This window comes from Salmo salar, chromosome 02 (genome assembly GCF_965601325.2).
Source record: "Salmo salar chromosome 02, fSalSal1, whole genome shotgun sequence".
Taxonomy (NCBI): Eukaryota; Metazoa; Chordata; class Actinopteri; order Salmoniformes; family Salmonidae; genus Salmo; species Salmo salar.
In genome coordinates this window covers 80,639,008-80,667,000 of record NC_138292.1, presented here as the reverse complement: position 1 = coordinate 80,667,000, position 27,993 = coordinate 80,639,008, and the positions used below count along the sequence as shown (strand labels likewise).

General features: G+C 45.6%; 1 protein-coding gene across 1 annotated transcript; it reads left to right on the top strand.

Moving 5' to 3' along the window:
* Positions 1–369: 369 nt before the first annotated feature.
* Positions 370–27,949, top strand: LOC106593600 (poly(A)-specific ribonuclease PARN). Its single transcript, XM_045710481.2, has 26 exons — positions 370–487; positions 718–795; positions 972–1,051; positions 4,453–4,520; positions 5,011–5,092; positions 5,267–5,327; positions 5,527–5,692; positions 6,029–6,091; positions 6,261–6,299; positions 6,593–6,635; positions 8,340–8,420; positions 8,694–8,750; positions 8,964–9,041; positions 11,534–11,577; positions 14,529–14,571; positions 14,681–14,756; positions 17,772–17,882; positions 18,727–18,796; positions 18,948–19,003; positions 19,418–19,504; positions 20,896–20,970; positions 22,298–22,493; positions 24,128–24,276; positions 24,898–24,964; positions 25,080–25,231; positions 26,464–27,949. The coding sequence occupies exons 1-26, from the start codon at positions 469–471 to the stop codon at positions 26,508–26,510; spliced, it is 2,088 nt and encodes a 695-aa protein (XP_045566437.1). The 5' UTR covers positions 370–468; the 3' UTR covers positions 26,511–27,949.
* Positions 27,950–27,993: the final 44 nt, after the last annotated feature.

Here is a 27,993-nt window from a genome sequence, read left to right as displayed (position 1 = left end):
TATTTGTTAATTGATCAATAATGACAATAAAGGTGTAATTCTAGCTTCAGTTAGATAACAATAGTCATATGTGTAATTTTTTACATAAACACACATTAATCCCGATAAGATTGCTATACTACCATTATTTGTCACCTATCTAAAAAATGTGGATCTTCATTTCAGTCCGTCTTTCATGGCAGAGTTTTGTGCTTTTGCATGGGGTGACTGTTCAAAATGGGGGGGACACTCATTATAACGTGTTCAGTTATGCACACCGCACGACTAATAAATCCATACTGTACATTCAAGCTAGAAAGCGCGTAATCGTGATTCGTGCATCATACAGCTTTTATTTTGTCGTAGACATATTTTGATTGACGCCGTGTCAAAAACGTCACTACGCCGGAAGTGTTTGTTGGAAAAGATTAAATTCTTCTTGAGTGACAGCAGCGGTTTGGTACATTGTATGTTTGTCTTTCTGTAGGGATGGAGGTGACACGAACAAGTAATTCACCTCTTTATGCACCCTTATAGATAATATACACCAAGATGATATTCATATGCTATTAGATACACAACGTTAGCTGTCGTTTCTCACAGCACAATCGCACGAATATGATTCCGTTCATGTCCGCGAGGTTGTGAATGCTAACCCGCTAACTAGCATTAATGGCTAGCTTGCGTGTTGAGTAAACCACCAACGCATGTTGGCTGATTGTTGTTTTTGTATTACAGATTTCAAAGACAGTTTAAACACTGTGTACAGCGCAATAGAGGAAGCAGACTTTCTCGCAATCGATGGGGAATTTTCAGGTGAGCCATTGTTGGGTAGCTATTTAACTGGCAAACGTTTATAGTTATATCTTAGCTAGCTCGCTGGCCAACCAGTTTCCGTGGCTGCTACAAGCCACACGCGCAGTCGGTTTTGAACTCTGACATCTATATCATTTTCTAGTTAATACAATAGAAAATACACTTTTCGGTTTCAGGTATTAGCGATGGGCCCAACGTCAGCGCACTGACTAACGGGTTGGACACGCCAGAGGAGCGCTACATGAAGCTAAAAAAGGTAAGTCAAGAGAGGCATGCGTTTAGAGTTGGGGTCAATGCGGTTTCTGCATTATGTTGCATTTACTTGACACTACAACATTTTATGGCAGCCATGTTAGTTCCCCGTTAGTTTAACATGGGGAATATTTAACAATGCTATGTAACGGCATGTCTAAAACTACAACGATATTCAAAACTCGAACAGATAGGCCTCCTTGCTCGCACATGTTTTTTCAGTTCTGCCCACAAATTTTCTATGGGATTGAGGTCAGGGCTTTGTGATAGCCACTCCAATACTTTGACTTTGTTGTCCTTAAGCAATTTTGACAAAACTTTGGAAGTATGCTTGGGGTCATTGTCCATTTGGAAGACCCATTTGCGACAAAGCTTTAACTTCCTGACTGATGTCTTGCGATGTTTCAATATATCCACATCATTTTCCTGCCTCATGATGCCATCTAGTTTGTGACACGAACCAATCCCTCCTGCAGCAAAGCACTTTTGCTTTGCCTCACCCTTTTTCCTCCAAACATAACGATGGTCATTATGGCCAAACAGTTCTATTTTAGTTACATCAGACCAGAGGACATTTCTCCAAAAAGTACGATCTTTGTCCCCGTGTGCCGTTGCAAACTGTAGTCTGGCTTTTTTATGGCGGTTTTGGAGCCGTGGCTTCTTCCTTGCTGAGCGGCCTTTCAGGTTATGTCGATATAGGACTCGTTTTACTGTGGATATTGATACTTTTGTACCTGTTTCCTTCAGCATCTTCACAAGGTCCTTTGCTGCTGTTCTGGGATTGATTTGCACTTTTCGCACAAAATTACGTTCATCTCTAGGAGACAGAATGCGTCTCCTTCCTGAGCGGTATGACGGCTGCGTGGTCCCATGGTGTTTATGCTGGCATACTATTGTTTGTACAGATGAACGTGGTACCTTCAGGCATTTGGAAATTGCTCCCAAGGATGAACCAGACTTGTGGAAGGGTACAATTTTTTTTTTTTTTCTGAAGTCTTGGCTGATTTCTTTTGATTTTTCCCATGATGTCAAGCAAAGAGGCACTGAGTTTGAATGTCGGCCTTGAAATGCATCCACAGGTACACCTTCAATTGACTCAAATGATGCCAATTAGCCTATCAGAAGCTTCTAAAGCCATGACATCATTTTCTGGAATTCTCCAAGCTGTTTAAAGGCACAGTCAACTTAGTGTATGTAAACTTCTGACTAGAGGTCGACCGATTACGATTTTTCAATGCCGATACCGATTTATTGGAGGACCAAAAAAAGCCGATATTTTTTTTATTTGCTATTTTTATTTTTTATATATATTTTGAATGAACACTTAATTTAACTTAATAGAATACATATAAAATCAATTTGGCCTCAAATAAATAATGAAACATGTTCAATTTGGTTTAAATAATGCAAAAACAGTGTTGGATAAGAAAGTAAAAGTGCAATATGTGCCATGTAAAAAAAGCTGACGTTTAAGTTCCTTGCTCAGAACATGAGAACATATGAAAGCTGGTGGTTCCTTTTAACATGAGTCTTCAATATTCCCAGGTAAGAAGTTTTAGGGTGTAGTTATTATAGGACTATTTCTCGCTATACGATTTGTATTTCATATACCTTTGACTTTTGGATGTTCTTATAGGCACTTTAGTATTGCCAGTGTAACAGTATAGCTTCTGTCCCGCTCCTCGCTCGAATCGACAACAGCCACCCTCGAATCAGCGTTACCCATGCAGAGCAAGGGGAACAACTACTCCAAGTCTCAGAGCGAGTGAAGTTTGAAACGCTATTAGCGCGCACCCCGCTAACTAGCTAGCCATTTCACATCGGTTACACCAGCCTAATCTCGGGAGTTGATAAGCTCGGGAGTTGATAAACAGCACAATGCTTGAAGCATTGCGAAGAGCTGCTGGCAAACGCATGAAAGTGCTGTTTGAATGAAGGCTTACGAGCCTGCTGCTGCCTACCATTGCTCAGTCAGACTGCTCTATCAAATCATGGACTTAATTATAACATAACACACAAATACAAGCCTTTGGTCATTAAAATGGTAGAATACAGAAACAATCATTTCGAAAACAAAACGTTTATTCTTTCAGTGAAATACGGAACAGTTCTGTATTTTATCTAACGGATGGCATCCCTAAGTCTAAATATTGCTGTTACATTGTACAACCTTCAATGTTATGTCCTAATTAATTACGGCCTTTGTTAGTAATAAATGGACTTCACACAGTTCGCAACGAGCCAGGCGGCCCAAACTGCTGCATATACCCAGACTGCTTGCATGGAACGCAAGAGAAGTGACACAATTTCCCTAGTTATAAGAAATTCATGTTAGCAGGCAATATAAACTAAATATGCAGGTTTAGAAATGTATACTTGTGTATTGATTTTAAAGAAAGGCGTTGATGTTTATGGTTAGGTACATTGGTGCAACGACAGTGCTTTTTTCGCAAATGCGCTTGTTAAATCACCCGTTTTTCGAAGTAGGCTGTGATTCAATGACAAATTAACAGGCACCGCATCGATTATATGCAACGCAGGACAAGCTAGATAAACTAGTAATATCATCAACCATGTGCAGTTAACTAGTGATTATGTTAAGATTGTTTTTTTTTAATAAGTTTAATGCTAGCTAGCAACTTAACTTGGCTTCTTCCTGCCCTCGTGTAAAAGGTAGTTAGCTTGCCACGCAGGCTCCTCGTGGAGTGCAAAGTAAGGCAGGTGGTTAGAGCGTTGGACTAGTAACCGGAAGGTTGCAAAAACGAATCCCCGAGCTGACAAGGTAAAAATCTGTCGTTCTGCCCCTGAACAAGGCACTTAACCCACCGTTCCTAGGCCGTCATTGAAAATAAGAATGTGTTCTTAACTGACTTGCCTAGTTAAATAAAGGTGTATAAAAAAAACAGCAAATCGGTGTCCAAAAATGCCGATTATGAAAACTTGAAACCGGCCCTAATTAATCGGCCATTCCGATTAATCGGTCGACCTCTACTTCTGACCCACTAAAATTGTGATACAGTGAATTAAGTGAAATCTGTCTGTAAACAAAATGACTTGTCATGCATAAAGTAGATGTCTTAACCGACTTGCCAAAACTATAGTTTGTTAACAAGAAATTTGTGGAATGGTTGAAAAACGAGTTTTAATGACTCCAACCTAAGTGTATGTAAACCTTCGACTGTATATAACTAATAATATAGCGAGGTAGCTCGCATAACTTTTTATTTCATGGCTGAATTTGATGATGGTTTTTGGGTGTTTTTGATTCCTGGAGTCTATGTATGGCCCCACGTGGGCCACAACAAGCCCACGTGCTATCGGTCCTGCTTTAAATGTACACGTTTGACTCTCTCTCCACTCCTCTGGCTCTCCACCCCCCCCCCCCCCCCCCTCTCTCTTATCCAGCATTCTATGGATTTCTTGCTGTTTCAGTTTGGACTGTGTACGTTCACATATGACCAGGCAGAGTCCAAGTGAGTGGGACTTTTCTCTCTTAGATTTAACCTTCCTTCCTCCACCACAATTGTTATGGTCCTTGGCCACACACGCAGTCGGTTTTGAACTGAGTGACATCTGAGTAACATGAAGCTTCTCAGAGTAGGAGTGCTGATTTAGGGTCAGTTTTTAGCCTTTCGGCTCATTCTGAATGAGACACCATATTGACCTGATCCTATATCGGCCATCTTAATTAGATAAGCTTGACACATAGGACCCCTGACCTGACTCCAGATCAGTTAGTGATTTAGCCAACTTTTCTCTGCTGTGTTGTTACAACCCGTTTGTTATGACAGTGTGTCTGAAATACAGATCTGTGACCAGTCTGCCACAGAATGAAATAGAAGGCTGATTTAGTGTTAAATAGAAGTCAGCTATATTGAATGATGTGATCTCTATGCAGGCTATAGGAATGTTTAACCTACCTGACCTGCTGTTCTTTCTCTCCCGGTGTTTTTGTCCCCACAGGTACGTCATAAAGACTTTTAATTTTTATATATTCCCAAAGCCATTCAACAGAACCTCACCAGACACCAAGTTCATCTGCCAGGTTAGAAAACCTTGGTCTGTTTTATTTAATCCGGGTGGTACAAGCATTTCTTATTGGACAGGTTTAGGTAGTCACTCCCCGTTTCAGCCCTTTTGCTTCCCTTTCATTCCCGGAGAGAAGGACCCATGTTGCCCCTGGCGGTGCTTCGTTAAATATGATTGTTTGTTATTTCAGAGTTCCAGCATAGACTTCCTGGCCAGTCAGGGTTTTGACTTCAACAAAGTGTTCCGTCACGGTAGGTGGCATTCTGTCTGGTTGCCGTAGAAATCCCAACTGGGACAATAGAGATGATGGATTGATTTTATTGATTGAAGCTACTCTAGCTAACTCCTCCTCGGTTCTGGTTGCTCTAGATATTCCAACTGGGACAATAGAGATGACTAGCTAACCAACACCCAGCCATCTAACCCCGCCTCCTTTTGTGGTTGCCGTAGGGATCCCGTACCTGAACCAGGAAGAGGAAGTGCAGCTGCGGGAGCAGTATGAGGAGAGGCGGAGTCAGAGTAACGGATCAGGAAACCCCTCCTACATCTCCCCCAACTCAAACAAAGGCCCCGGCAGCATCCCTGAGGAACACAGGGAGTACATCGGACGAGTGGTGTAAGTTTAAACCTGACTCCCATTTCTAGTTACAACTTTAGATTGTAGTTGCATGTGGTAACGGAGTGGTGAGAGAGATGACAGCCTGGTCCCAAATCTGCCCCTTTCCCTAGCCACCTGCTGACACCAGTTCCTCCAGCCACCACCAGCCCCTTTCCCTCCCGAGCCACCTGCTGACACCAGTTCCTCCAGCCGCCCCTTTCCCTTCCTAGCCACCTGCTGACACCAGTTCCTCTAGCGGCCCCTAGCCCCTTTCCCTCCCTAGCCACCCTTCAGCTCCAGCCCTGAATGCATCCCTGTAGGCGTTTTGTTAAGTCTTCCTCTCGTCCCTTACAGAGAGAAGGTGGAATCTCTGTTCACTACCTCAGAGAAGACTGTGGACCTGGAGCCCTGCACTGGGTAAAGAAGTGTGTGTGTGTGAGAAATGTGCATTTATACAACACTTTTTTTCGGTCTCAAAGGGCTTTACCATGTTAACATGGCTCTCCTGATCCCCCAGCTACATTTACCATTGTTTTGTTTATTAAAAACCTCCATTCCCCCTGTTCTGTTCTCTGCTCCACTCCAGGTTTCAGAGGAAGCTGATATACCAGACACTCAACTCCAAGTAAATACTTTCTCTCCTTCAAGAGCAGCAATGTTCTGGAACTCTGCAGATATAATTCAGTGCTCCACCCCATGAATACAGGGAGATGAATGAAATCCACTTTGTAATTGTTTGTTTACATTCTGCTATTTCTAAAACAAATGAATTGGGGTTTATTACTGTACTTTTAACGCTGCTTAGTCACAGTTAATGTTAATCATAAAATGTTTATATATTTACCAGTACTGAGTGTGTATATTGTACAGAGATTACATATCTTTATGGAAGGATAATGTTGGTCTAATCTCCTATAGGTTCCCAAAGGGCCTTCATGTTGAGACCTTGGAGACAGAGAAGGTCAGTCTGCCAGCTAGATCAGTGGTTCTCAAACCTCACCTCGGGGGGGACCCACAGCCAGTCCATGTATTTGATCTATTCCAGAGCTAGTATTTGATCTATTCCAGAGCCCTACGGGACTTCTGATCATGGCCGGTTGTGATACAGCCTGGGATCGAACCAGGGTCTAGTGATGCCTCTTGCACTTTCGATGCAGTGCCTTAAACCACTAGCACACCTGATTCAACTAATCATCAAGACCTTTTATATTAGGGACAAGGGTCCTGAGTGGCGCAGCGGTTTAGGCACTGCATCGAAGTGCTAGAGGCGTCACTACAGACCCTGGTTCAATCCCGGGCTGTATCACAACCGGCAGTGATCAGGAGTCCCGTAGGGCAGCGCACAATTGGCACAGCATCAACCGGGTTAGGGGAGGGGTAGGCCGTCATTGTAAAATAAGAATTAGTTCTTAACAGACTTGCCTAGTTAAATAAAACCATTAAGCTAGAGGATGTAATGCGTGATACCAGTTTCAACTTTAGTTTAGGGCTCCATTTTAACTGTCTTTATACCTATGGCAGAGTTACATAGGGATTTTCTACGTTAGTAATCAGCAGTTACTCAGGGATTTTCTACGTTAGTAATCAGCAGTTACTCAGGGATTTTCTACGTTAGTAATCAGCAGTTACTCAGGGATTTTCTACGTTAGTAATCAGCAGTTACACAGGGATTTTCTACGTTAGTAATCAGCAGTTACACAGGGATTTTCTACGTTAGTAATCAGCAGTTACACAGGGATTTTCTACGTTAGTAATCAGCAGTTACACAGGGATTTTCTACGTTAGTAATCAGCAGTTACACAGGGATTTTCTACGTTAGTAATCAGCAGTTACACAGGGATTTTCTACGTTAGTAATCAGCAGTTACACAGGGATTTTCTACGTTAGTAATCAGGAGTTACTCAGGGATTTTCTACGTTAGTAATCAGGATTAATGAAATTAATTAATTTTCTCTGGAGTATAACTGTGCTTAGAGTAACTTTTGTCTCCAGTCAGTGTGAGGTGTATGTTTGTTTACATTATAAAAACATGTATGTTTTATGTTATATATGGTGTTCCAGAAAGAGCAACACCTCCAGATCTAGAAGGGACAACACAATGCTTAGAGTACAGAAATACTATCCTGCCAGTGTTCTAGTCTGACCGCCTGCCGGTGTTCTAGTCTGACCGCCTGCCGGTGTTCTAGTCTGACCGCCTGCCGGTGTTCTAGTCTGACCGCCTGCCGGTGTTCTAGTCTGACCGCCTGCCGGTGTTCTAGTCTGACCGCCTGCCGGTGTTCTAGTCTGACCGCCTGCCGGTGTTCTAGTCTGACCGCCTGCCGGTGTTCTAGTCTGACCGCCTGCCGGTGTTCTAGTCTGACCGCCTGCCGGTGTTCTAGTCTGACCGCCTGCCGGTGTCCTAGTCTGACCGCCTGCCGGTGTTCTAGTCTGACCGCCTGCCGGTGTTCTAGTCTGACCGCCTGCCGGTGTTCTAGTCTGACCGCCTGCCGGTGTTCTAGTCTCATCCAGATCTAGAAGGATTAACACAATGCTTAGAGTACAGAAATACTATCATGTAATGTGAGTCATGCTGTGGGATTGTCTCCAGTCAGTAGGTGTTATATTATCAGTAGGTGTGTGTTGTACATTATAGACAGGTGTATTATGATGATATATGGTGTTTCAGAAAGAGCGTTACATCCAGATCAGCAAGGTGGACGACGAGGAGCGGAAGAGGAGAGAACGGCAGAAACAGGAGAGGGAACAGGTGACGTTCCGTCTACCGTTTTTCTAAAAAGCAAACCAACGTTCCAGAACATTTCTCCCTGTGGTGTTCTAGATGGAAGCAGTCTAAACACAGTAACTCCAAAATAACATGACCAGCTGAATTTCCTTCTACTGTATCTAAAAAGCAGACGGTACATTTCTTCTTGAAATGTTCCAAACCTTCACCCCCCCCAATAAGAGACATTCCTTTGTAGTTTCTTTGCAATGTTTTGCTATGTTTCCTACTGAACATGACCCTCGTCAATCCTTCCAGGAGGAGCTGAATGACGCTGTGGGATTCTCCAGGGTCATACACGCCATCTCCAAATCTGTGAGTTACCCTGACAACCTGTTATCAAATTGTTGTTTTAGTTTTAATCTGCATCTTCTGATATGTTACGATGTACAGTATATGCCAACTGCCTTTGCAATCCACCACTGAAACTAGAAGGAATATTTTAGTTGAGTGAGTTCTCCTTTATCTCTCTTGGGCGCTATACCTTTAGGATGGGACTCATCTCTTTTCCCCCTCTCTCCAACCCAGGGAAAGTTGGTGGTTGGCCACAACATGCTGTTGGACGTCATGCACACCATCCATCAGTTCTACTGCGTACTGCCAGAGGTACAAACACGCACCATTTATATGAACGCAATGGTTTATTTTTTTTATTTCACCTTTATTTAACCAGGTAGGCTAGTTAAAAACAAGTTCTAATTTACAACTGCGGCCTGGCCAAGATAAAGCAAAGCAGTGCGACACAAACAACACAGAGTTACACATGGAATGAACAAACATATAGTCAATAACACAATAGAAAAAAAAGTCTATATACAGTGCGTGCAGAAGATGAATGTGCAAGTAGCAATACTGGGGTGCAAAGGAGAAGGAAAAAAATAACAGTATGGGGATGAGGTAGTTGGATGGGCTATTTACAGATGGGCTATGTACAGGTGCAGTGATCTGTGAGCTGCTCTGACAGCTGATGCTTAAAGTTAGTGAGGGAGATATGAGTCTCCAGCTTAAGTGATTTTTGCAATTCGTTCCAGTCATTGGCAGCAGAGAACTGGAAGGAAAGGTGGCCGAAGGAGGAATTGGCTTTGGGGGTGACCAGTGAAATATACCTGCTGGAGCGCATTGCTACGGGTGGGTGCTGCTATGGTGACCAGTGAGCTGAGATAAGGCAGGGCTTTACCTGGCAAAGACTTATAGATGCCCTGGAGCCAGTAGGTTTGGCGACGAATATGAAGCAAGGGCCAGCCAACGAGAGCATACAGGTCGCAGTGGTGGGTAGTATATGGGGCTTTGGTGACAAAACGGATGGCACTGTGATAGACTGCATCCAATTTGTTGAGTAGAGTGTTGGAGGCTATTTTGTAAATGACATTGCCGAAGTCAAGGATCGGTAGGATAGTCAGTTTTACGAGGATATGTTTGGCAGCATGAGTGAAGGATGCTTTGTTGCGAAATAGGAAGCCGATTCTAGATTTAATTTTGGATTGGAGATGCTTAATGTGAGTCTGGAAGGAGAGTTTACAGTCTAAGCAGACACCCAGGTATTTGTAGATGTCAGAACCGTCCAGAGTAGTGATGCTGGACGGGCAGGCAGGTGCTGGTAGCGATCGGTTGAAGAGCATGCATTTAGTTTTACTTGCATTTAAGAGCAGTTGGAGGCCACGGAAGGAGAGTTGTATGGCATTGAAGCTTGTCTGGAGGTTAGTTAAGTGTCCAGAAGTATACAGAATGGTATCGTCTGCGTAGAAGTGGATCAGAGAATCACCAGCAGCAAGAGCGACATCATTGACGTATACAGAGAAAAGAGTCGGCCCAAGAATTGAACCCTGTGGCACCCCCATAGAGACTGCCAGAGGTCCGGACAACAGGCCCTCCGATTTGACACACTGAACTCTGTCTGAGAAGTAGTTGGTGAACCAGGCGAGGCAGTCATTTGAGAAGCCAAGGCTGTTGAGTCTGCCGATAAGAATATGGTGATTGACAGAGTCGAAAGCCTTGGCTAGGTCGATGAATACGGCCGCACAGTGATGTCTCTTATCGGTTATGATATCGTTTAGGACCTTGAGCGTGGCTGAGGTGCACCCATGACCAGCTCGGAAACCAGATTGCATAGTGGAGAAGGTACGGTGGGATTCGAAATGGTCGGTGATCTGTTTTGTTAACTTGTCTTTCAAAGACCTTAGAAAGGCAGGGTAGGATAGATATAGGTCTGTAGCAGTTTGGGTCTAGAGTGTCTCCCCCTTTGAAGAGGGGGATGACTGCGGCAGCTTTCCAATCTTTGGGGATCTCAGACGATACGAAAGAGGTTGAACAGGCTAGTAATAGGGGTTGCAACAATTTGGGCTGATAATTTAGAAAGAGGGTCCAGATTGTTTAGCCCTGCTGATTTGTAGGGGTCCAGATTTTGCAGCTCTTTCAGAACATCAGCTATCTGGATTTGGGTGAAGGAGAAATGGGCTTGGGCAAATTGCTGTGGGGGGTGCAGGGCTGTTGACCAGGGTAGGGGTGGCCAGGTGGAAAGCATGGCCAGCTGTAGAAAAATGCTTATTGAAATTCTCAATTATTGTGGATTTATCGGTGGTGACAGTGTTTCCTAGCCTCAGTGCAGTGGGCAGCTGGGAGGAGGTGCTCTTATTCTCCATGGACTTTAGTGTCCCAGAACTTTTTTGGAGTTTGTGCTGCAGGATGCAAATTTCTGTTTGCAAAAGTTAGCCTTATCTTTCCTAACTGCCTGTGTATATTGGTTCCTAACTTCCCTGAAAAGTTGCATATCGCAGGGTCTATTCGATGCTAATGCAGTACGCCATAGGATGCTTTTATGCTGGTCAAGGGCAGTCAGGTCTGGAGTGAACCCAGGGCTATATCTGTTCCTGGTTCTACATTTTTTGAACGGGGCATGCTTATTTAAGATTGTGGAAAGCACTTTTAAAGAATAACCAGGCATATTCTACTGATGGAATGAGGTCGGTGACACAGTGGTTTAGAATCGGAGACACAGTGGTTTAGAATCGGAGACACAGTGGTTTAGAATCGGAGACACAGTGGTTTAGAAGAACCTTGCAGCTTTTCTATTTGACAAAGTCTTTCTTTCTTCCCCACAGGACCTGAATGACTTTAAAGAAGTCACTCAGTGTGTCTTCCCCAGGTAAATACATTCTGCTGCGTCAGGGTTTCGGTGGGTCTTCTCCGGGTAAATGCATACTGCGCTCTGTCAGGGTTTAGGTGGGTCTTCCCCAGGTAAATGCATTCTGCGCTCCGTCAGGGTTTAGGTGTGTCTTCCCCAGGTAAATGCATTCTGCGCTCCGTCAGGGTTTAGGTGGGTCTTCCCCAGGTAAATGCATAATGCGCTCCGTCAGGGTTTAGGTGGGTCTTCCCCAGCTAAATGCATACTGCTGCGTCAGGGTTTTTGTGGGTCTTCCCCGGGTAAATACATACTGCTGCGTCAGGGTTTAGGTGGGTCTTCCCCGGGTAAATACAGTGAGGGGGGGAGAGTATTTGATCCCCTGCTGATTTTGTACGTTTGCCCACTGACAAAGAAATGATCAGTCTATAATTTTAATGGTAGGTTTATTTAAACAGTGAGAGACAAAATAACAAAAAAAATCCTGAAAAACGCATGTTAAAAATGTTATAAATTAATTTGCATTTTAATGAGGGAAATAAGTATTTGACCCCCTCTCAATCAGAAAGTTTTCTGGCTCCCAGGTGTCTTTTATACAGGTAACGAGCTGAGATTAGGAGCACATTCTTAAAGGGAGTGCTCCTAATCTCAGTTTGTTACCTGTATAAAAAGACACCTGTCCACAGAAGCAATCAATCAATCAGATTCCAAACTCTCCACCATGGCCAAGACCAAAGAGCTCTCCAAGGCTGGAATGGGCTACAAGACCATCTCCAAGCAGCTTGGTGAGAAGGTGACAACAGTTGGTGGGATTATTCGCAAATGGAAGAAACACAAAAGAACTGTCAATCTCCCTCGGCCTGGGGCTCCATGAAAGATCTCACCTTGTGGAGTTGCAATGATCATGAGAACGGTGAGGAATCAGCCCAGAACTACACGGGAGGATCTTGTCAATGATCTCAAGGCAGCTGGGACCATAGTGACCAAGAAAACAATTGGTAACACACTACGCCGTGAAGGACTGAAACCTTGCAGCGCCCGCAAGGTCCCCCTGCTCAAGAAAGAACATATACATGCCCGTCTGAAGTTTGCCAATGAACATCTGAATGATTCAGAGGACAACTGGGTGAAAGTGTGACACTAAGAACACCATCCCCACCGTTAAACATGGAGGTGGAAACATTATGCTTTGGGGGTGTTTTTCTGCTAAGGGGACAGGACAACTTCACCGCATCAAAGGGATGATGGACGGGGCCATGTACTGTCACATCTTGGGTGAGAACCTCCTTCCCTCAGCCAGGGCATTGAAAATGGGTCGTGGATTGGTATTCCAGCATGACAATGACACAAAACACACCGCCAAGGCAACAAAGGAGTGGCTCAAGAAGAAGCACATTAAGGTCCTGGAGTGGCCTAGCCAGTCTCCAGACCTTAATCCCATAGAAAATCTGTGGAGGGAGCTGAAGGTTCGAGTTGCCAAACGTCAGCCTCGAAACCTTAATGACTTGGAGAAGATCTGCAAAGAGGAGTGGGACAAAGTCCCTCCTGAGATGTGTGCAAACCTGGTGGCCAACTACAAGAAACGTCTGACCTCTGTGATTGCCAACAAGGGTTTTGCCACCAAGTACTAAATCATGTTTTGCAGAGGGGTCAAATACTTATTTCCCTCATTAAAATGCAAATCATTTTATAACATTCTTGACATGCGTTTTTCAGGATTTTTTGTTGTTATTCTGTCTCTCACTGTTCAAATAAACCTACCATTAAAATTATAGACTGATAATTTATTTGTCAGTGGGCAAATGTACAAAATCAGCAGGGTTTAGGTGGGTCTTCCCCGGGTAAATGCATAGTTCGCTACGTCAGGGTTTAGGTGGGTCTTCCCAAGGTAAATACATACTACGTCAGGGTTTAGGTGGGTCTTCCCAAGGTAAATGCATACTTCGCTACGTCAGGGTTTAGGTGGGTCTTCCCAAGGTAAATGCATACTACGTCAGGGTTTAGGTGGGTCTTCCCAAGGTAAATACATACTACGTCAGGGTTTAGGTGGGTCTTCCCAAGGTAAATACATACTACGTCAGGGTTTAGGTGGGTCTTCCCAAGGTAAATACATACTACGTCAGGGTTTAGGTGGGTCTTCTCCAGGTAAATACATACTGCGCTGTGTCAGGGTTTAGGTGGGTCTTCCCCGAGTAAATACATACTGCGCTACGTCAGGGTTTAGGTGGGTCTTCTACCAGGTAAATACATACTGCGCTGTGTCAGGGTTTAGGTGGGTCTTCCCCGGGTAAATACATACTGCGCTACGTCAGGGTTTAGGTGGGTCTTCCCAAGGTAAATACATACTGCGCTGTGTCAGGGTTTAGGTGGGTCTTCTACCAGGTAAATACATACTGCGCTGTGTCAGGGTTTAGGTGGGTCTTCCCCGGGTAAATACATACTGCGCTACGTCAGGGTTTAGGTGGGTCTTCTACCAGGTAAATACATACTGCGCTACGTCAGGGTTTAGGTGGGTCTTCTACCAGGTAAATACATACTGCGCTGTGTCAGGGTTTTGGTGGGTCTTCCCCGGGTAAATACATACTGCTACTACTTCTCTATGGGCCGTTCTGGCTCTGACAAGGCTTACCACTACTTTGACCTAACCTCTCTGGGAGTCAGTCAATTTATCTGGTGCACTGTTATTCTAGAATCCTCTCCAGTAGCCGAGGTTGGAGAGGGGGACCAGCAGCTGGAAGAGCCGGCGACACACATGGGAATGAACTGACAGCTGGAAGGCTGCTGGTCTGATTACACCCCCCCCCCCAACCACCAAATCTCCTGTCATTGTCAAGGCACTTAACCCACATGTTAAGTGCCGCCCTCCCCCCACAGCGCGTGCGACGCCCTCAGCGCGTGTATGTCTGGTGCTGTTGGTAAAGACAGATGTCCCTCTCTAACCAATGGACCAAGTATTTTCTCTATTGTTTCCTCAGGCTGTTGGACACCAAGCTCATGGCCACTACGCAACCTTTCAAGGTAATACTATTTCAAGTATTTAGATGTCAGGTTAAAAAAGGATGTCATGAAACCCCCTGTGGAAGTCTGAAGAATATTTATTGTGACTTTGTTATTTTAACCCTTCTAGGAGTTGATCAACATCACGTCTCTAGCAGAGCTTCAGAAACAGCTGAAAGAGAGCCCCTTCAAATCTCCGAAAGTTGGTAAAAGAACATGACAACTACACCATGTTAAAGGAACGGGAAGTTTATTTCAAAAGCTAGCAGCTGGCGCTCGGACAGCTGATGCAAAGGCTAAAATGGCTTTGAAAAAAATATGATTTCAGCTAATAGGGAGGAGTATCTAACAAAATAACTACATCGCATGAACTAAATCATACAGCTTTTAACATTATAATAGAAATGGTGGTACATTTGTGTACAAAATTCTAACTTACTCAACCTATATTGTCTATAGTAAGGGACAAGATTCTATAGCAGTGGTTCTCAACCCGGTGTACTAGGAGCCCCTGGCGGTACCAGACCTATCCACAGGGGGTGCCTGAAGACTCATGAGACCATAGGCTTACTGTTCAAATGCAAGAGGGAGTACTTCAGGGGTACTCCGGACAGAGCAAAATATACTTGGTATTTTAACCGAGGTTGAACCATAGATCTATAGGACCTGTGTAGATACTGTAATGGTATTCAAAGTAGGGGAAGTGACCCCAGGGCAACTGCAGTGGGGGCACTTTTTTTTTACGAGTACAGATTATTGTATGGGACCATATACTAACAAAAGATACGTTTATAGTCTTTAGATTTTGGGTCGCAAGCTGTAGCAGTGTGGACAAAATCAATGGGTTAGCAGAGCCAGAAAGAAATTCAACGTTTAACCAACCCATGTCAGCGTTTCCCAAACTCTATCCCCGGGACCCCAATGGGTGCACGTTTTGGTTCATGGTTCTCACCCCCTACCATAGACTTACACAGTAATTATGACGACTTCCAGAGGACGTCCTCCAACCTATCAGAGCTCTTGTATGAACTGAACTGACATGTTGTCCATCCAATCAAAGGATCAGAGAATGTCAGAATCTGGTACTGAAAGTAGAAGCTACAGCTAGCTAGCACTGCGGTGAAATACAATAGTTGAACGTTTTTTAACAAAGTAATTTCTTCCAAAATAAAGAAGCTAGAGATAAATTATTCAGTTTTACTCAAGTAGCTAGCAAATGCAGCTACCTAGTTTAGCCTACTGAAACACGCTGCTCAAACATGGGATGCTATGTTAGCTGGCTATGACTATCCAACACTGGAACTCTTCCAAGTCAAGGTAAGCTTTTGGTTTTACCAATTTATTGCCCCTGGGGTCCGCCAACTAAGTGCTAAACTGCTTAGTGACTGTACACTGTAATGTTACTGCATGATTGTAGCAGGTTTACTATTGGCTGTGTTGACTATGTTACTTGAGCTAATATGGCGAAAACGATGTAGTCCTTGTGTTAGCGGTTATATAGTATGGCTTAGAAGGTTTTTTTCGCCTGGTCTCACACAGCGCATGTGTTGTGCATTGAAGTCCACAAGCGAAGGGATAAGTTGAGAGGGGAGAGCGCATAGACGTGAGCAGGAAAACAACGTGGCTGCTATGAAAGTCAACACGTGATAAGGGGTGTATTCATTTATCCGATTCTGTTAACTTTTCTTCAACTGAAGCAACTGGAACAAAACGAGGTTAAACGTACTTGAATTTGTCTAGTAGAAACTCTCATTAGAAATTTGGACTAATGATTACACCCTAGATCAGCTAGACGCAGGCAAGAATGTGCAAGGCTGTATTGAATGTGTCACGGTCACCTAGAATGTTATTCTCGACCTGTGTGCACCTACTTTGTAAACTTTCATTCATAGGCTAGGTTGTAGCAACATCACGATGGGTACAGGGACAATTAGAGTATCATGTAGTAGCCTAAACCTATCAATGTTACATTGAACTGGGTGAATGGAATATGAATGACCGTCAATATGCTGTAATAGAAATAAGGCCAAGCTCATGGGGGGAAAAAACCCTGACCTGTGTTGTGATAATTGCTTTGTTTGCTCTATAAGCTGTTAGTTCATATGCCTTGCCACCGTGATATATAGTTCTAAGGCCGAATCAATAAGACTGGCAGAATTCATTCTAACACAACTTTTTGTTTCATCACAAAACCGAACAGCAACATCTGTCTGATGTCCACAAATCATTTTGCATGTAACAAACAGTTGCTTGACCATGCTGTAGGTCATTTCCGACATTTTTTGGACTGCTAAACAACTATCGATTTCGAACCACGGAGCGTTCCCGCAAGTCGAAAATAAATCAAGAGCTTTCCATCTTGTCCAGCTGTGTATGTAACATTTAACGTAAACCCTGTTTCTTGTCTGCATCGAAGTAGCGGTCCTTGTACCTAGCATCGAGCATGGTGGCGACACAGTAAAGAGGCTCAGAGAGAATACCACCGAATCGCTTGTGCACAGACTCTAGTAGAGTACTTTTGTAAGTTAACCGCACGGTCTGTGTCGGCAGTTTTGTTGAGCAGGCGCGTCAATACCATTAGAGGGTATCACGTCTGCTGCAGACGCAGTTGATGAGCTTATTTCTCGAGTCAGTTGTTCGAATGGAGCTAGGAGTGTGTTCATGTTTCAAACATGTTCTCAAATGCCATTGAAATGGCAGCAGCGGTATGAGAACCAGCACATTCTTGAGCATGCAATACGGCTTTCCTCAGTACAAAATCCTCATCGACACACTGTGCTGTCAAACTCAGCATGCTCATGGGGATGACATCGCTGGTCCAAATGGAAGTCGTGACGCCAATAGCAAGCAGCATAATGAATTCCATTATCTTGGCTTTAATGGATTTCGCCTTTGAGTTGTCTCGCTGAAATGTAATAACTCTTTCAAATGACTGCTCGATTTGAACTTGTTTAGTTGTTGGAAGTGTATTTTTCTGGTTTTGTTCTGTGTCGCGCTGTATTTTTCGTGGCGTCATTAAGTCATGTACTTACGTTATATATGTATGCAGTCAGTAGAATAGGACAGGTCTCCATGGCTAATGTGGTGTCTGATTACAGTAGAATAGGACAGGTCTCCATCCATGGCTAATGTGGTGTCTGATTACAGTAGAATAGGACAGGTCTCCATCCATGGCTAATGTGGTGTCTGATTTATCCCTGCTTCTTTCCTCTGTGGCCCAGTAACGGCGGAGGGGTTCCCCAGCTACGATACAGCCCAGGAACAGCTCCACGAGGCGGGCTACGATGCCTATATCACTGGCCTCTGCTTCATCTCCATGGCCAACTACCTAGGTACTACCATTTACACTGTATACTGCTATTGTCTCTGCTCTCTCTACTACTACTATTGTGGCTCTAACCCTACACCACTGGCCTGGTGCTCTAACCCTACACCACTGGCCTGGTGCTCTAACCCTACACCACTGGCCTGGTGCTCTAACCCTACACCACTGGCCTGGTGCTCTAACCCTACACCACTGGCCTGGTGCTTCAATGGCCTTTTCTCATTTGGGCAAAAGTCTGCTCTCCTCCTTTCTCTGTTCTGTGGTCAAAGATGTCAGTTGGTTAGTAGGGAACGGAAGTCCTCCCCTCCTCGACAGTCACTTTTCCATTGAGGATAGTCGAAGTGTATCCTACCCTAAGTCCTTCATGGAAGAGTTTATCTGCCACTTCCCATTTTTGAATCAGGTGTTGTCGGAGGAGACAAGCATGTACTCACTTAAAACGATAAGTAGCATATTGTTTTTATCTATAAAAAGTCCTGCACAACTTAATTTGTTTACGTCACTTGACACATTTTTCTTTTAAGATCCACCCTGTAAACGTAATTTGCCTCATGTGGTGCTAGGGGAGGACTCATGTCATACAAGCGCATTTTCATCCACGTTCCCTTATCGTTGCCTCTCCTCGATTTTCCTCTTACCATTTTCAAAAGGAGGTGGGAGAGGATGCGTGAGTTGAGAAAAGACCATCTCCATGGAAACACTACCGCTTACCGTTAGTGAAAACGGATGGGGGACAGTACCATGGACAGCTTTGAATCTCTGATGCCATGTAGACTATATCAGTAGCTGCTGTCATGTGTTTGGTCATCGGTGGCTGTTTCTCAATCTTTGAAACTCTCTTTCCTTCTCAGGTACTTTCCTGACTCCTCCCAGAGCCCACATCCCATCCCAATCTAAACTCATCCAACCCTTCGTCAACAAGTAAGATCTTTGTTCTCCCCTTCAGTTTCTTTACCTCTCCGAAGGGGACTCGTATACCCCCTACCTCAATTTAATCCTAGTGTAGTTATAACGCATCTGTCAACTGTATGAAGCATTATAATGCGACGTTGACGTCTCATGTCTTCGCCAGACTGTTCCTGATGAGGATCATAGATATTCCCTACCTCAACATCAGCGGACCAGACCGTGAGTATTTCAATGTGGTACAATATACTGTACAACACATCCTACAGCACAGTATTTCAATGTGATACTGTATACTGTACAACACATCATCCTACAGTACAGTAGTATTAGTAGTTCAATGTGATACTGTATACTGTACAACACATCATCCTACAGCACAGTAGTATTAGTAGTTCAATGTGATACTATATACTGTACAACACCATATCCTACAGTAGTATTAGACACTACCTCGTCTGCATATAGTCGGCAGCCAAAGGAAAATGGAGAGGATTTATTAAAGATGGCATATAGAAATGGACCGTGGCAATGATGTATATAAACCTATCACTGGCCAGTGGTGACTGAACTTTCCTTGTTCCCCTCTTTCCCCCTCTCTTTATCTCCCCCCTTTCCCTTCATTCCCCTCTACAGTCCAGCCCAAGAGGGATCATGTTCTGTATGTCACCTTCCCTAAGGAGTGGAAGACCAGTGACCTCTACCAGCTGTTCAGTGCCTTTGGTAAGACCCACCACATTATATGATAATAATAAAGGCTGTTCAGCAGACACTTTATCTAAAACAACGTACAATTTCGCGTTGGTGGTCCCAGTGGGAATCAAAGCCACCGTCCTGGCCTTGCGACTGGGCCACCACGCCCACTAGTCACTACCAACTGGGCCACCACGCCCACCAGCCACTACCGACTGGGCCACCACGCCCACCAGCCACTACCGACTGGGCCACCACGCCCACCAGTCACTACCGACTGGGCCACCACGCCCACCAGTCACTACCAACTGGGCCACCACGCCCACCAGTCACTACCAACTGGGCCACCACGCCCACCAGTCACTACCAACTGGGCCACCACGCCCACCAGTCACTACCAACTGGGCCACCACGCCCACCAGTCACTACCAACTGGGCCACCACGCCCACCAGTCACTACCAACTGGGCCACCACGCCCACCAGTCACTACCAACTGGGCCACCACGCCCACCAGCCACTACCAACTGGGCCACCACGCCCACCAGCCACTACCAACTGGGCCACCACGCCCACCAGCCACTACCAACTGGGCCACCACGCCCACCAGCCACTACCAACTGGGCCACCACGCCCACCAGCCACTACCAACTGGGCCACCACGCCCACCAGCCACTACCAACTGGGCCACCACGCCCACCAGCCACTACCAACTGGGCCACCACGCCCACCAGCCACTACCAACTGGGCCACCACGCCCACCAGCCACTACCAACTGGGCCACCACGCCCACCAGCCACTACCAACTGGGCCACCACGCCCACCAGCCACTACCAACTGGGCCACCACGCCCACCAGTCACTACCAACTGGGCCACCACGCCCACCAGTCACTACCAACTGGGCCACCACGCCCACCAGTCACTACCAACTGGGCCACCACGCCCACCAGTCACTACCAACTGGGCCACCACGCCCACCAGTCACTACCAACTGGGCCACCACGCCCACCAGTCACTACCAACTGGGCCACCACGCCCACCAGTCACTACCAACTGGGCCACCACGCCCACCAGTCACTACCAACTGGGCCACCACGCCCACCAGTCACTACCAACTGGGCCACCACGCCCACCAGTCACTACCAACTGGGCCACCACGCCCACCAGTCACTACCAACTGGGCCACCACGCCCACCAGTCACTACCAACTGGGCCACCACGCCCACCAGTCACTAGCAACTGGGCCACCACGCCCACCAGTCACTAGCAACTGGGCCACCACGCCCACCAGTCACTAGCAACTGGGCCACCACGCCCACCAGTCACTAGCAACTGGGCCACCACGCCCACCAGTCACTAGCAACTGGGCCACCACGCAGAAAACCTTTTTTTAATTCCCATGTCTTCCCCCATGTCTCCTAGGTAACATCCAGGTGTCGTGGATTGATGACACGTCAGCGTTTGTCTCTCTGAGTCAGACAGACCAGGTACAGATCGGTGAGTACTGGCCTATCCATAAGCCTGTTCCCTATATAGTGCGCTACCTTTGACCCAGAGACCAGCCCTGTTCCCTATATAGAGCGCTACCTTTGACCCAGAGACCAGCCCTGTTCCCTATATAGAGCGCTACCTTTGACCCGGAGACCAGCCCTGCTCCCTATATAGAGCGCTACCTTTGACCCGGAGACCAGCCCTGTTCCCTATATAGAGCGCTACCTTTGACCCAGAGACCAGCCCTGTTCCCTATATAGAGCGCTACCTTTGACCCAGAGACCAGCCCTGTTCCCTATATAGAGCGCTACCTTTGACCCGGAGACCAGCCCTGTTCCCTATATAGTGCGCTACCTTTGACCCAGAGACCAGTACTTGACTTGGGCCGGAGCTCACATGATCGGAGTACCGGGCCAGCAGCACCTCAGCTCACATGATCGGAGTACCGGGCCAGCAGCACCTCAGCTCACATGATCGGAGTACCGGGCCAGCAGCACCTCAGCTCACATGATCGGAGTACCGGGCCAGCAGCACCTCAGCTCACATGATCGGAGTACCGGGCCAGCAGCACCTCAGCTCACATGATCGGAGTACCGGGCCAGCAGCACCTCAAATGTTCTACTGCTTGAGTTCTGTCACCTCCTTATAGAATACGTTGAACTATTGCAGAGTTCCTGCAGCTGTAAATTAATGGTCCAGGATGAACAGCTGTTTCAGGCCTTGTGGAGCACTGCCATAGACCTGACCCTGTTCCCCTGCCTTTAACCAGAGACCTGACCCTGTTCCCCTGCCTTTAACCAGAGGCCTGACCCTGTTCCCCTGCCTTTAACCAGAGGCCTGACCCTGTTCCCCTGCCTTTAACCAGGGGCCTGACCCTGTTCCCCTGCCTTTAACCAGGGGCCTGACCCTATTCCCCTGCCTTTAACCAGGGGCCTGACCCTGTTCCCCTGCCTTTAACCAGGGGCCTGACCCTATTCCCCTGCCTTTAACCAGGGGCCTGACCCTATTCCCCTGCCTTTAACCAGGGGCCTGACCCTATTCCCCTGCCTTTAACCAGGGGCCTGACCCTGTTCCCCTGCCTTTAACCAGGGGCCTGACCCTGTTCCCCTGCCTTTAACCAGGGGCCTGACCCTGTTCCCCTGCCTTGCCTTTAACCAGAGGTTGATGTGGCTGTACTGCAGGTGTGGTCTCACTCTGTTCCTGTCCATCTCCAAACCCTGGAAACACCAGGTTGACCAACACTGCTCTAGAAAACAACTGAACATTTCACTTCAAATTAGTCAAAGTTTATTTATATTCTGACTGACTCCCATTCTCTCCTCTGTGTGTCTAGCGATTAACACCAGTCGCTATGCAGAGAGCTACCGTATCCAGACGTATGCAGAGTACGTCCAGGGCAGACAGCAGGTCAGGGAGAGCCAGGGCCACTCTACCCAGTCCTGGGATGAGGACGGCTGGGTTAAACCACACTACACCTCCCCCTCTACAGTTGGTGCTGGTCCTACTGGCTACAGCTACGGTCACAGCAGGTACACCTCTTACATAGACACCACTTCATTTCATGGACTTTTAATGGACGTGTCTTGAAAGGCGTCTGTCAATTAAAATGTCCATTTTTTAAATTAAAATAAGTTAACCTCTCTTGGGTATGTGGGACGTTGGGCTGTTGGGACACACTCCCAACAGCCAGTGAAATAGCAGGGCGGCAAATTCAAAACAACAAAAATCTCATAATTCTAATTTCTCAAACATACGACTATTTTACACCATTTTAAAGATGCACTTCTCCTTAATGCAACCACATTGTCCGATTTCAAAAAGGCTTTACAGCAAAAGCAAAACATTAGATTATGTTAGGACACCACCTAAACAAGTAAAGCCACACAGCCATTTTCCTAGCAAGGAGAGGCGTCACAAAAACCAGAAATACAGCTAAAATTAAGCACTAACCTTTGACGATCTTCATCAGATGACACTCATAGGACATCATGTTACACAATACATGCATGTTTTGTTCGATCAAGTTCATATTTATATCCAAAAACAGCATTTTACATTGGCGCGTGATATTCAGAAAATGTTTGCCTCCCAAAACTACCGGTGACTGTGCACATTAATTTACAGAAATACTCATAAACCTTGACAAAATATATAACAATTATTTAAAGAATTGTAGATGCACTACTTCTTAATGCAACCGCTGTCAGATTTCAAAATAACTTTACGGAGAAAGCACATTGTTCAATATTCTGAGTACAGAGCTCAGCCATCAATGCAAGCTATACAGCTACCCGCGAAGTCATGGCATCAACAAAACTCTAAATTAGTGTTATAAATCTTTCCTTCCTTTGCTGATCCTCGGCGGAATGCACTCGCAGGACTCCCACTTCCACAAGAAATGTTCATTTGTTAAATAAAGTCCATTTATGTCCAAATACCTCCATTTTGTTGGCACGTCCAGAACACTATTCCAAAGGCACGATGCGGGCGCGCAAATCAATAGACGAAAAGCTCAAGTTCCGTTACCGTTTGTAGAAACATGTCAAACGATGTTTACAATCAATCCTTAGGGTGTTTTTAACATAAATAATCGATAATATTCCAACCGGACAATAGCGTATTCATTACAGAAGAAAAATAAAAAATGCTAGCCATGCGTGAACGCACATGAAGTAACTACATGACCTCACAGTCCACTGCTTGAACCGGCTGTTATTCCCTCAAAATTCGCCATAGAAGCCTCAAACAAGTTTCTAAAGACTGTTGACATCTAGTGGTAGCCTTAGGAAGTGCATAATGACCCCACAGATACTGTAGTTTCAATAGGCAATGGTTTGAAAGACTACAAGTCTCAGATTTCCCACTTCCTGGTTGGATTTCTCAGGTTTTTGCCTGCCATATGAGTTCTGTTATACTCAGACATCATTCGAACAGTTTTAGAAACTTCAGAGTGTTTTCTATCCAAATCTACTAATAATATGCATATTCTAGTTTCTGGGCCCGAGTAGTAGGCAGTTTAATTTGGGTATGTTTTTCATCCGGCTGTGAAACTACTGCCCCCTACCCAAGAGAGGTTAAGGATGTTCTCCATGGAATCTCTAAGGCAGGTTGATGTTTAAATGTGAAGGCCGGTCTGTGTGTTGTATCTTGTTGTACGTGTCAGGCCGTCATTGGGGAAACGCTGCGTCAGTCCTATCCAGGAGGAGCAGCCTACAGACGGAGAGGCTCAGAGATCACACGCTGACGGATGGAGTGCCTACACGCACTCTCACACACACTCCGACACGGGCAGCAAGAAGATCAGGACCGACGGTAAGGAGACACACACTCCCCTGCTAGAAGACAGACAGTAACTAAGTGTATATATCCACCACCAGAGTACAAACCATGAACAAAATGTTTAAAGGAAAACACTGATCAAGAAACGCCTGTTCTGATCTGGTCTGTGTTGTCGTCTCTAGGGGGGTGGAGATCTGGTCTGTGTTGTCGTCTCTAGGGGGGTGGAGATCTGGTCTGTGTTGTCGTCTCTAGGGGGGTGGAGATCTGGTCTGTGTTGTCGTCTCTAGGGGGGTGGAGATCTGATCTGGTCTGTGTTGTCGTCTCTAGGGGGGTGGAGATCTGATCTGTGTTGTCGTCTCTAGGGGGGTGTGGAGATCTGATCTGTGTTGTCGTCTCTAGGGGGGTGTGGAGATCTGATCTGTGTTGTCGTCTCTAGGGGGGTGGAGATCTGGTCTGTGTTGTCGTCTCTAGGGGGGTGGAGATCTGGTCTGTGTTGTCGTCTCTAGGGGGGTGGAGATCTGATCTGTGTTGTCGTCTCTAGGGGGGGTGGAGATCTGGTCTGGTCTGTGTTGTCGTCTCTAGGGGGGTGGAGATCTGATCTGTGTTGTCGTCTCTAGGGGGGTGTGGAGATCTGATCTGTGTTGTCGTCTCTAGGGGTGTGTGTACGGACGTATGCAGGAGTAGTGGACAGTAGGACGTCAGAAGGCTGGATGAAAACTCAGTAAGTAAAGATGTGCACAGTTGAACATGTAACTCCAGTACTTTTAGTGCTGCCTTAACTACCTGGGTGTTCGTTGAAGGAAGTTATGCCTGTGATTGGTTGCTGTTCCCTGTAGGTCTGGGTCTGATTCGTCGAGCATGAGTCCGATCCAGGAAGAGGTGGGGTCGGAGGCGGTAGACGACGCTAGTGATCCGGCGCTGGGCGAATGGCAACAGCAGCCTTCTACCAATCAGAGCAAGAAGGGCCGCAAGAAGAGGAAGACTGATGGTGAGACGAGTGAGAGAACCATGCGTGTGTTCTGGAAGGCTTGTTTTAATGTGTATTGATCCATCAAATCAAGCTTTATTTCTACAGCACATTTCAGACATGACTGTACACAAACCATGGATTAAAAACACTGAAAATAGAAACTGAAATATTTACTACACAACAAACATAGGTGGATAAAAAAAAACGAATAACAACAACTGAGTGACTAAAGCACCTTAAGGAAATGCAAAGCTACAAATGTGCATTTTAAAAATGTCCACAGTTTTGCCCCCCTCAGGTTCTCTGACAGGCTATTCCAGAGGCTGGGGGTATAGTAACTAAAGGCTGTCTCTCCATGCCTCTTGGTCCCCCTCAGGTTCTCTGGTAGACTATTCCAGAGGCTGGGGTATAGTAACTAAAGGCTGTCTCTCCATGCCTCTTGGTCCCCCTCAGGTTCTCTGACAGGCTATTCCAGAGGCTGGGGGTATAGTAACTAAAGGCTGTCTCTCCATGCCTCTTGGTCCCCCTCAGGTTCTCTGGCAGGCTATTCCAGAGGCTGGGGTATAGTAACTAAAGGCTGTCTCTCCATGCCTCTTGGTCTGAGGCGTTGGGAGAGTTAAAAGGCCAGAGGACCTGAGGGACCTACTGGGTACATCACTTAAAAGCATGTCTGACATGTATTGATTGACGTGCACAATCATGGATTGATTTAAAAACCAATAGAAGGATGTTAACATGAATTGTAAAACTCGCAGCCAGTCCAGAGACCTTAAAACCGGTGTGTTGTGTTCTCTGTCTGGTCGCGTTGCAGCGTTCCGTATGTTTTGCAGTTGACCAATGGCTTTCTTGGGTAGACCAGACAGGAGAGCATTACAGTAGTCAAGCCTGCTTGTAATAAAAGCATGGATGAGTCTCTCTGTATCAATGTTCTTTTATTGCTGGTGAACTAAAATGTGCGGCCAGATTCTCTGGGTTTCGGCTCCAGCAATAAGAACCTCGGTCTTGTCTTGATGTAGCTGGAGGAAGTTGAACCATCCAAGTATTTAAATCTCTAATAGTCTAATTGATCTGTGGAGCTAACATCCTCTGGTGCCAGACCCTGATAGTTGGCTGTGCTTTTGCTCTCTGCTTCTCTGGATTGGAACAGTTGTCCGTAGCACTGTCACCAGTACAACAACACACCAGTGGTGTACCTCAGGTTGACTGACTGGGACTGTCTCTCTGTATCTCTCATCTTTCCCTCCCTCTAGGTGCAGAGACGACGTCTTCTCTGTTCGACGTTCCTGAGGTCTGGTAGCGATGGAACCGAGCCCCTGGCTCCTTACCACCTTGGTTCCTACTTCGTACCCCTGGCTACTTGACTCCTACCCCCTAGGACCGGGTTTGGAACTAGGCCTGAAATTTCAACCAGCTGCACTTATCTGACTGGCTGAGAGAAATGTCTTAAAGCCATAAATCATGGTAGGAGTCCTCGGCATGTGGTATAGCAGGATATTCCTTAGGAAAGATTAATCAGTCTTAAATGGCTCCCTATTCCCTATATAGTGCACTACTTTTAACCATGGTCAATAGGGCTCTGGTTCAAAGTAGTGCACTATGGATTGAAATAGGGTGCTATTTGGGACATTTTCAATCTTTTTTTCACTGTCTCTATTTTGCTCGCACTGTTTTTCAAGTCTGATTTATTGATTGCTAAATCCTGTGTCGTGATGGATTAGGTAGTTACCACTGCATGTTGTGGTGCTACTGACACCTGTTCAATACAGTGAGAGAACTCACACCCAGGCTTAGTTCTAATCACCTAACCCATCAGGTTCTGAAATGGCAGCCTAATCTCTGTTCCACTACTCTTAACTAGGGTCTATAGCGCTCTGGTCAAAACTAGTGCTCTATATAGGGGATGGGGGCCATTTGGTACACAGCCAGGGTCTGTGTTCCATGAGGATCGACGTTACAGAATATTCATCTAGAAATAAACTATCTAGATTGATGTGCTTCTTTGTTCTATAGAAGAGGGAATCGTGTCCTTCATCTGGTGTGTATTTTCAACGTTGTATCATCCTGAACACCAGGCTAGTTGTTCTACGACCACCTAGTTTGTCACCGAGTCTGAAATGTTTCCCCTCACTGTGTCTGTTACCGGTGCCAAACCGGTTTAGTTTTAACCGTGAAAATGTTGCCTCCGTGTCCCGTTCATAGTGAACCATTTAAGTGTCTCTTAAACCCCCCGCCCCCCCCAATGCCACTTGACTGATTCTAGTGTAATACTGTCCTGGTGCGGTAATAATATTTTAAATGTAGTTTAACTTCCTTTTAAAAAAAAAAATATGTATAACGTTAAAGCCCCTCCCCTCTAATTTTATAGATCCTGCTAGAACCTTCTCCAAGGGTGTATCCTAAATGTCTCCCTGTATAGTGCAGTGTACTAGAAAGGGAATAGGGAGCCATTTTGTGATACAACAAGAGATGTGGTTTTTGGCGTGGTTGGTCTTTTCCCTACAACAGACGGTCTAGTGGCATTACTTTTGTATGGAAGACATTTTTGTGGCGTTTAAATGTCTTTATTTTTGCTGTCTTACTTTCCCCTCATTGTAACTCCTCCCCTGCAACTGTGTCAAATATTGTATCAATGCAAAATGTGTCAACGTTAAGAATACGTATGCTGTTTTTGTATGAAAAATGTTAAAACAAATATTTCCTTATGAACAGGAACAATTAAAGAACGTTTCTTAGTAATCCAGTGTTTCACTGTGTTCCTTTTTCATCTATTAGAACTGTTC

Bases quoted from the DNA above. Each gene is read 5' to 3' on its own strand.
- LOC106593600 (XM_045710481.2), top strand. The intron at 9,042-11,533 runs GTACAAACACGC...TCTTCCCCACAG, and splicing joins TCTACTGCGTACTGCCAGAG to GACCTGAATGACTTTAAAGA. The intron at 18,797-18,947 runs GTAAGATCTTTG...TGTCTTCGCCAG, and splicing joins ATCCAACCCTTCGTCAACAA to ACTGTTCCTGATGAGGATCA.